This window comes from Daucus carota, chromosome 6, assembly GCF_001625215.2.
Source record: "Daucus carota subsp. sativus chromosome 6, DH1 v3.0, whole genome shotgun sequence".
NCBI classification, from domain to species: Eukaryota; Viridiplantae; Streptophyta; class Magnoliopsida; order Apiales; family Apiaceae; genus Daucus; species Daucus carota.
Genome location: NC_030386.2, coordinates 24,981,536 through 24,992,187, shown reverse-complemented (window position 1 = coordinate 24,992,187; position 10,652 = coordinate 24,981,536). Strand labels below are relative to the sequence as shown.

Sequence of the window (10,652 nt, the reverse complement as noted above, 5' to 3'; positions counted from 1 at the left end):
TCCCTCTTAATAATATCCAAAAACTCATTAGGCTTGATCAAGATGGATTCATAATTGTTTCAATCAAGAAAATTTCATATCAGCTGACAGCTGTTACAGGTGTTCTGTCCGGGTTTGGTTAGTGGGCTTTTTTATGGATCGGGCCTGTTTGCGGACAAGTGTACTATCAGCTATTACAGGTGTTCTGTCCTGTCCACATTCATGTCGCATGATGATAACAGACTATTGAGCACAAGGCAATAGGCAAAAGTTTTGTGCGCTACGCCTATATAGATTTGTTTGAAGCGTTGTGCACTTGTTTTTCTGGGGGTTTAATTATTTCAGTTTGTGTTTGTAAAAATGGCTGGAATGGCGAGTGGCACCAAAATAACGGATATGGGTATGGACTCTTTGATTCACTGCGCCAGCTTTCTCAATCTTCAAGATATCTCCAATTTGTCTCTCACCTGCAAATACCTCAATTCACTTGCTTATTCTGATTCCATCTGGCGATCCTTCTTCAGGTCTCTCTCTCTCTCTCTCTCCCTCCTCTCTCTCTTTCTCTCCCTCCCTCCCTCTCCCCCCCCCTCTCCCTCTCTCTCCCTATTATAACTGTACGAAACAATGGGTCTCACTGTTCACAACACACCTATATGTGTTTGGTCAAATTATTAGAATAATTTAAAGTCACGTGTTTATTTTCTGAAATATGTACTGATGATTGCAAATTGCGTTACTAATGTTTCAGACAGAGATGGCCTCAACAAGAACCTTCTAGCATCTCAGAACGCTCAAGTGTGAGAGAAGCATACATCACTAGAAATTTTGATGTGCAGCAATTTAAATTTGTTGACCCTTTTGCTGCTGATATTCTCACTGATGCAAAACCTTTTGACAATTTGTTCATCAACAAAAATGATATTGTTTTCTCACAGGTGATATGTTTTCCACTATATTCAACTCTTAATGGTTTTGTGATCTATTTTATTTAGAATTGGTTTTGCATTGTATGGCATACATGTCACAAAGACGGCTTCACAGCTTTACTAAATTGCACAATCTTTTTCCATTTGGAATTCCTGTATTGTTAATGTGGAAAGAATCAAGCAAATTGTTATTCAAGTCTTATTTTTTGTAGATATCTTGTTCGATACAGTTAAAAAAGAAAGTCTCCACACAAATTACAGGAGATTGTAGTTTAAGAACATGGAAACTACACTTACAAGGACACAAGTTTCTATCAATAAATAGAGAAGCTTGAATGAGAAACAAAAACTTTGAAATAATACGTGAACGTGGGGGTAATATCCTGATCAAGTTCCAGTTCTTGTCTGAATGCGTTCATTGTTATATAAATTGTATACTGTTTGTAGTACAAAGAATATAGGACGTGTGAAATCCTTTCCTTAATTGAAAAATAAAGCTAATTTGTGTATCTCTGTTATTAGGGGTGAAAAAATCAAACCCGACAACCCACATGAATTCGGCCTTTAAACCCGACAACCCACATGAATTCATTGTAATATTAATGAATTATCATATTTCGGTTGGGTTCTGGGTTCTGGTTGATTATTCAGATCCATTAAAATTTCGGGCCCGGTTCCGGAAATTGCCAGCCCTACCTGTTATAATTAAATATGTCATCCACCTGATACAATGGAAGTGATTTTTACTCTTTAGTTGAAGTCTATAAATGATTCTGCTCTGTATTATTTGTGTGGCTGTCGGAGAAGGTGGTAGACCAATCCCACTGATCTGGCCTTATGGGTTAATGAATAATGCATCATGGTCTTTATTTGTTTAAAGAATGATACTGTGATACTTGAATTCGATAAAGAAAAATTAATAACATGTCATGGAATTTCATAAAATTTATTAATATTCATTTTACATGCATAAGATCTTCTTTTTTTTGCATATATTACCAATTAATACGTTCAAATGATACCCGTGAACAGTCAGATTATAAAAAAAATGAACTTGAGGATTTATTGATTGCCTGTGAGTAGTGACGAGGTCCCTCCCCTGATCAGAGTCATGGGACAAACCATCATCATCCCCAGTGTATATTTACTAAATATCTGAGTTTATTGATGTGATTGGATGATGTTTTTAGCTTTAGTTTAGGGTGCTAGAGATGTTATTGATTCGTCTCTGCTTAGTGTCGTAGTAAGATCATGTGAAAACATATATTGACAAAGTATCACTATTATCTTTCACATTAGTACCAGAGAAATACTACATATAAGTAGTAAATAATTAATATTAGAATCACTGACATGCATTAAATTTGTCTTCTTTGGAAAAACGTTCAGGGTCCAGCAATAAACATAATGAAGATTGATAGCTTTCTAAAGAGAAGAGAGCCTCTCCTAACGCTCCGTGATCATAGTGCTCGAGTCAGTTGTATGAGGTGAGACTTTTTGTCATAAGACTTTCTTGTCGTAATATTTTACTTCTAGTTTGATATGTCCAGATATACAGTATACTGAACCTCCTCTCTTTTCCTCCCATGAGAATCAAACTTAAAAGTTCCAAAACTGAAAGTAGGACTCGCGGGAAATCACAGCGACGTTTTTATTAAAAAAGAAAATATTGCAAAAGGAAAGAATAAGAAAATTACTTGGCCAAATATAAAATTTAGATTGCGAAGGAGGTAGCTTGTCAGTTGCCAAAATGGCTGGTAGAATGTTGCATGGAATTAAAGAAAGTCTTTAAAAGTATCTTCTTGTTAACTTAAAAAACCGCCTTTAATAACTTTTCTCCCCTTAAATTGCTTTTTTAAATGCATGGGTCCTCTCTCTCTCTGTGTGTGTGTGTGTGTGTGTGTGTGTCTTTTTTAAATTGCATGATTTTATTTTCTTGTAGGTTTCGTTCCAAGTTAAATATACTGAGTATATATATTTGTTAATATTTTTGTAAAATGGTTTTAGGTTTTTACACATGTTCCTCGTAATTGATTTTATATTTTAACATGCAAGTGTGAACCTGATTTGTGATATGGTACGTCAATTTTATTGAAATTAACTCCAAGTATATGTATGTTTGCTATCGCCATTCGCCAGAAAAGCAAACTGAGATTAAAGATTTTGTTTCACAATTTTATGTGTTGGGTACTGCTAAGATTGCAAAGAGCTTCTGTTAGAAGACATTATTGTAATTAATAACTTGAGTTGTAAATTACAATTTTGTAAAATTCTGATGTGTTTTGCAGATTCTATTCTCTCGATGAGACTTCTTTATTCCGTAGTGAGACACAAAGAAATGAGAAAGTTTTGGTAACATCAAGCTATGACCACTCCATTCGCCTATGGTGGAAGGTATTGCGGAGTGAAGTTTATGTATATGATTGTTAGGACATTGAATCTAATGTTTCTCTTCTTCCACGCATGTGTAAACTTTACACTATGTATGCTGCATTTGCAATAAATTCAAAAAACGTTATGTATGCACGAACTTGTTCTTAAACATATCAAGATATGTGATAGATTATCAGCAAAATGAATCTCTCATTAATGAACACAGGGAAATTGCCAGAGATGTTTCAGAGGTCACAGCGGGCCAGTTACGACACTTTCAGATAAATTGTTGGGTGAAGGTAGTGGCAAAGTATTTGCGAGTGGAGGTGATGATGGTACTGTTCGACTCTGGTCACTAAACTTAAACGGAAAGCGTGGTCAACATGCTTTAAGAGCTACACTTTATGGTCATGGGAAGCCATTAGTACTGATGTCAGTTGCAGGGTATGGACTTGTTTCTTGACATTTATCTGTTCGTTCTTACCCTTGTCTATATATGTCTTGTATGTTAATGCTTCAATTAGTTTGCTAAAATAAGTGCGACAAAGAATATAGGTGTTTGCATTTTCGGAAGTCCACAGCCGGTATATGAAATGTGAAATTCTGTCAAGGAAACATATCTAATTTAATTGAAAAAGAACTATAATTACTATATAAATTTGTTAACTTGTGTACAATATGCTTGTTTGCTGGAATTATCAAGTTTATTTTTTATTCAATAAGAGCTATGAAACAAATTAATTATTTCGTTTTCAAAATATACCTACCACTTTTAATTGCTTAGGATCAAGGATGTTGTACACAACAAAAACTGAAAAACTGCTTTCTTCACATATAAAAGGTGTAGCCATGCAGAAAGTTGTTCAAGGGTGCAGTATTCCACAACTTAATCATCGGTCTGCCACACTAAAAGTTGGTATTGTTAACTTCTAGCTTACAACCAGTGCAAAGCACGAGCGATCATAAATAAGTTAAATATATATTTTGAATATAAAATTTTATTTTAATTTAACAAGATTATATTGTTTTATCATCTTTTAAGTTTAACTTTGTTTTGATTTAAAAAAAAAAAAGTTTAACTTTGTTTTAAAAGTTACTCTAAACATATAATATTAATGAGATTCAATGTAAATAATGATTTTGAGCAGTGATGAAAGTGAGTTTTGTAAGTATATTGTCCGTTATATGATATTAGATTGCAAGTATAATTCTAAGTATGAGTATGTAATATTTAGGATATTAATTCATAAAAAAAATTTAAAAAAAAATTGTTAGCAAAATTTTTTTAGGTTAATGAAAACTGATTGATTGAATACAAAAACTTTCCAGTTTGTTATAATAGTATAGCAAGTATTTTGTTCGTAATTGTATTTTGAAATTATATAATATTTAAAGGTTTCATACAATTTTATATGGACAAATTTTTTAATTGAAATGTTAGTGAGATTCAGTTTAATGTTGCATTTCAAAATATATATAGGTTGTTCTGAGTTTTAGCAGGGATGAAATTGAGAGTGTACGTATATCGTATTTGGTAGGACTGTGTTATTCAATTATAAAGTTTAGGTGTATAGTTTAAATGTCATTAAAAAATAAAAAAAGTTAACCAAAACTTGAATAACCAAGAGTTGGGGTTAACCAAGGTCGACTACAAAAGTTTTTATGTTTGGTTATTATAGATAGCATACAGATATGAAGTAAATAGTTTATACTCCTCTATCCTGAAAACGGTGCTTCTATTTTCGCTCTTTAAACTTATGTTCCCACTTGTGCATAGGACTTACGTGGAAACAAATACAGTAGTGTATGTGATATTGGACTTGCTGATTTGGAACTAGCACAACAAAAAAATATTTTTATGATGTTATATATTTTAATTTAACCTAAATAAAGATAGACAGAGTAGCACCAAACGAAAGAGGTTGCTCAAAGAAAAGGGAAGAACATGTCCCTGAAGGTAGCAGTATATCCCGTTTTGTGGGCATCAAAAGCTGTAGATAGATATTACTTCCATCCAACTTGTCATGTCCTAATTTGAATTTGTTGGTCATATTAACTAAACTTTGACTACAAATTAAAAATTATCTTTTGATGTATTCATAAATCAAAAAGTTGAATCTTAGAATCTACTGAACATTGTTTCCATGATTTCTTTTTCCAAATTTATATTTTTGTCATATAATTTAAGTAAAATACATTATACAAGTTATTAATTCAACCAGAATTTGGTCAGAGCGTCAAAATAAATGAGATGAAAGGAGCACCGTACAGTTGCTAAAATGATTTTTGTAAGATCCGACTATAGCATAACTAATTTTTGTGTCTTGCTAACCAGATATGTTGACAACATTTTGTTTTAGCCCTAATTAAACATTCTGTTTAACAACTTCATAAATTTGAACTTGTGATTGAATTGCATGCATGCTACCTTTTTTTGTTTCCAGGCACAAAAGTTCTCTTTTGGTGAGCATGTCCAAAGATTCAAAGGTATTGTCATCCTTGTAAGATTAATTTGTAACTTGCAGGTATTTATTCAGTTTTAGTCAAAGAAATGTACCAACTGGATAGATATTTCTAATTAAATGAATCCATGTGTGTTCATAATTTACATAAGCATAAATTGATGGCATGTCACCGCTAGTAGTGGATCTTCTCTAAAGTCACTTTACTTTCAGATATAGTTTTGAGGCAACAAGTTTACACTGGACCTACAAATGCAGTGAATAGGATATATTGTTAAAGATGAAAACTGTGACTATATTTCTGACTGCATAATTTGTAATTTGTAAGCATAACATTTTGTAGGTTTGTCTCTATTATATTTTTTGTGATTTTCCTACGTAAGAATTGCTATTATTTGAGTTTTGATGTATGATGGGGAATAGTGTAATATTTTTATATTAGTATGTAGCTTACCTAGTTCACTTCTTGATTTTTTAGTAAGCGTCATCTGACAATTTTTATCGAAATTAGTTGAGGCTTTGGGATACCGCTACATCATCTTCGAGTTCTTCGTGCTGTGTCGGGATGACTTCGATACCTGGTGCACCTGTTGGCCTGAAATGCCATGAATCACTTCTTTTTGTAGCTGCTGGTTCTTCGGTTGTTGCAATTGATTTGAGAACCATGAAAAAGGTTTTCAGCACACCATATTATCCGCCAAGTTTGTTTTCATTTGAAATACTTCCTTCCAAATCATTAATCTGCACTGGTGGCATGAACAGGTACACACTAAATTTCAAGTTTTGTTATTTTGAAGAATACTGAATTATATGGAATCTCTTACAAAGTTTTTCTCCTTACCTTGGTTGATTTTTTAGCATCAGTCACCTTTCTGCAGTTAATTTGGTGTTGAGAAATCTTTGCAATCTCAATCAAGTTTTACCCATATTAAAGGCATTTTCAGTGTCATAACTAAAATAATTCATCTTCCATTCTGCCTTCTTATAGGACTTGTATAAATATTTGGATTTCTTTATTTCAAACTGGAGTTGCTGAACTAGTTGTATTTCCACAACTTCTTCGTTTGTGTTGGGCGTTTTATTGCACCCATCTGAAATCACCTTTGTAGAATGTAGTATATTCAAAAGAAAATTAGGTCTATCCAGATCCGTGTTGTAGCAAACTTATCTTGATAGATCGTGTGTTAGTGTTGGCAGTAGCTTTTCGTTAAGCTTTTCAATATGATTGTGTAGTCTGTAACAGAAATTTTCAATATACTCCACAGTGCAATGCTTTGGGATATGAGAACATTCTCTGAGACGGTGAAAACAAAGCCTTTAGGTTTGCTGGATGGGCATATTGGTCCAGTCAAGTTTTTGCACATGGATCGGTATAAAGTAGTTTCAGGAAGTCCTGAGGATCCATTTGTCAATGTTTGGGAGTCTGACACAGGTCGACAAACAAATATCTTGGCTTGCAACCCTACTGGTGGTCTGCATTCTACCACAGGTGGTTCTGCCATTGCTGTTAATGGTTGTGAAATAGTCACTGGTAGCTGCACTGAAGGACAGGGGATTATACACTACAGGAACTTCAACTATGCTACCAGTCAAGTTTTAGCAGAAGAGAATGAAGGTGGTTCGAAGTTTTGGGGTCCTCAACATTGTAGTGACAGTTATGAATCTGATAGCTGATCATGTTTCTTGTACCAGATATATATTACAAGCAGCACAATGTCTTGTGAATTTTGTTTGTGAAAAATAACAGTAGTCGTTATAAGTTTAAGTATTAATATCTCACAGGGGTTCATTTTTTTTTTTTTGTCAAAAAGTTGAATTTTCATACTAACACACATTCTGAGCTTTTGAAAATTTTTACCTTGTTACTGTTTGGTGGTACAGTTGATTGTTGTACCCCTTTGCATATTTTTGGAATTATATATTTTTCCTGTCTCGGGGTTATTTTGCAGCTGTTAGTGCCGAATCAGAACTATCAGCATCATGTCGTGCTTACTGGCTTTAATGTGCTAACAACTAGCATATGCTCAAGCTCTCTGCTTAAATATTTATAATAATCATAGTTGTTCCCGGACATTCAAGCAGTATAGAGCCGAAGATTAATTAAACTAGAATTCAGAGAACATTGATGTTGAGTGTTGACATACTTCTCATGTCACACAATATGCAATGTTGTGACATTGACATTGTTGATTAATATAGAAACAGTTTTGATAATTTCTAGGTGTCTTGATCCTACATCCTTTCCTTGTTCCCCATAATATAATTTTGTTTCATGGTCAAGTCAAGATGCTTCTTCCTTGTTTCCATTACAAGTCATTGGAGTGCATGTCAGATGATGATTGAACAATGTTCTCTCAGTTCCAAAAGGAGCAATCACATTTCTATTTGTGTCAAAAGCTTCTAAGTTGCACATCATTAAAGATTTATAAAAGTCTAAAACATGTTAATATATTAATCAAAAGAACCTGGTTCAGAAAGTGTGGGAGTCCTTTTATGCAAACAACAAGAAGACCATCTCATTTCTTTCATTTGGACTGCACCCATATTTATTCAAGAAATTATGGGAAAGGGTCTTAATTTCTACTCTGATGCTCGCAAGACAAAAAGAGGTTTGATTTGTTTGATATACATACAAGTGTGTGTGTATATCTTTGTGGTACTAAGTGCTTGTCTATGTTATTGTACAAGGTAGAAGAGTTGTGTGTCTAATATGTTTAATTGATGTGTTAGATCTTCTTCACAAGGATCACAGTCACAGCAACAATGTCAAGTTCCGGCCCGATGCTCCTCCTGGACTTGTGAGTTGATGACTTTGTTGCCTATTTTTCATCGATTAGGTTGTCGAGTTGTGCTTCATTTGTGTTTGTGTTTTGGTCCAATTGCAGGCTATTACATCTTCGATGAAAAATGGAGTTTACTTGTCTACTATCAGCACACAGCTTAAGAACAGGAACTTAACTGCTGATATTAATGTTAAACTGGGCAGGCATCCAAACGTAAGCTCTGCGCTTTACAGAATTACAGTTTCTTGATTGAATGCTATCGTCTTTTAAGCACTTAAAATTATTTGTCTTCCAGGGTGTTTGCTACGCACTATATGCCAACATAATTTATCATGCATCTAATTTGAAGCCTGAAGGTCCATTCGGGCTGTTAATTAGTCTTTTAATACAAATCAATATACAGCTTTCATGTTGCATTATCTGCCTGCAATTGTCATTTATATATTTGCTTTTGTGCGTAAAAGTTTTGATGTACTTGTCCTCAAAGGCGCAAACTCAGAATTTGTGTGTCATTTATATGCCTTTCGTGAGATTAAATACATCAGAGGGGGCACTTAAGCTTTAATTTTGGCAAGATTGTAGGAGAGAAAGATTCACATAATTGAACTAATTAAGTCTTGTTGCTACTTACTTGAAGCAGGAAATCGATTTGCTTCCTCTCTATATAGTTATCCTATTTCCTGTTGTTTGCATGAATAACTCTCTTTCTTTTCGTTGATCATGTTGTCCCTCAGGTTTTCGTCAACTTAGTTCATGATCAACGTCACCTTCTTCCTGGGTTAAAGGCTATTGGTAACTTCAATATTCTCAAGCCGAAATCTCAAACAGTAAGTCAAGTTATGTTTCGTTATACTGATAAAGAACAGTTGTTTACTTCTTTGTTATATGTATGAGTATGATACATATATTATTTATCATATACGGTGGGTGACAAGTTCAGAGCTGAGGATTGAAATTGGGGTTTTGAAGATTAGATTTGCATACATTCTAAGTTCTGAAATCTGAATTCTTTTCTATTTCTTACATTTGATTTACTGTAACAGATCGGACTTCGTTACCTATATGACTGTGCTGATATCAGTATGAACATTACTGGATTGACTAGAACCCCCATTCTCAACTTCTCATGCTTGCTCGGCCATAATATGGCATCACTAGGGACCGATGTCTCATTTGACACAAAAACAGGAAAATTCCCCAGATGCAGTGCTAAGATTAGCTTTGGCTATGCAGGCCTAATTGCTTCTTTAACCCTGTAAGTATCTGATTAAGTAGCATGTACAGTTTCAACATTCAAGATCTAGGAGCATCAGACCACACTACATTGGTAGTGTCTGTTCCCTTTTGTGCATAATTTGCTGACAAGCTTGTGATGTTAATACAGTAATGATAAAAGGAAGACTCTGAATGCCTTTTACTACCACAAGGTGCGTGGCAAGCTCTCAAAGAACACAAACATCATTCAACGTGCATTGACATCTGTATCCATAACAGCAGTTGGCGCTGAAGCAACTCACAACTTATCAACAAAAGAGAATACCATCACTATTGGCACTCAGTTCGCTCTGAGTCGTTCAACCACACTGAAAGCGCGTATAAACAACATTGGCACGACAAGTGTTGTTATGGAAAGCAAGTGGAACGGGAAGTCTTTTGTTACTATATCAGGTGAAGTTGACATCAAGGCTTTGGACAAGACCCCCAAGTTGGGAGTGGCCTTTTCTACCAGATCATAAGTGGCTGTTGATGCACCTCATTTTACTGTTATATTTTGATAACTAAAGTAACATATTTAGCACTAGCACAAGGGCACCATTGCCAAACAATTGAATAGTCAGATTATGTAGAAACTAGAGGCAGAATATCACCTCCAAAGAACTCTTGTCCAAACAAGATGCTTTTCTAAAATTTGTTAAATTTTGTTCTTAGTTTGAAATATCTGTTAAGCATAGCATTACACTTATGAATGTTTTTATCAAAAGAATTCATGGTTTACATTTCTTTGAGCATACAATCATTAAAGAATTGTTTTTTCGTCCTAGTTTACTGAAAAAAGAATTAAAATATAGAAACTCCAAAATATAAAAATTTATAAAGATATAGTAATACAATCTTTTAAAGGGTAATTT

General features: G+C 34.1%; 2 protein-coding genes across 2 annotated transcripts; both read left to right on the top strand.

Annotated features, from left to right (window-relative positions):
* Window positions 1-7,529, top strand: LOC108226438 (uncharacterized). Its single transcript, XM_017401400.2, has 8 exons — window positions 1-503; window positions 728-914; window positions 2,295-2,392; window positions 3,194-3,299; window positions 3,505-3,722; window positions 5,723-5,765; window positions 6,252-6,502; window positions 7,006-7,529. The coding sequence occupies exons 1-8, from the start codon at window positions 340-342 to the stop codon at window positions 7,412-7,414; spliced, it is 1,476 nt and encodes a 491-aa protein (XP_017256889.1). The 5' UTR covers window positions 1-339; the 3' UTR covers window positions 7,415-7,529.
* A 514-nt stretch (window positions 7,530-8,043) lies between these two features.
* Window positions 8,044-10,535, top strand: LOC108226441 (mitochondrial outer membrane protein porin of 36 kDa). The gene is made up of 6 exons (XM_017401403.2): window positions 8,044-8,349; window positions 8,471-8,538; window positions 8,626-8,736; window positions 9,258-9,350; window positions 9,567-9,778; window positions 9,908-10,535. The coding sequence occupies exons 1-6, from the start codon at window positions 8,301-8,303 to the stop codon at window positions 10,257-10,259; spliced, it is 885 nt and encodes a 294-aa protein (XP_017256892.1). The 5' UTR covers window positions 8,044-8,300; the 3' UTR covers window positions 10,260-10,535.
* Window positions 10,536-10,652: the final 117 nt, after the last annotated feature.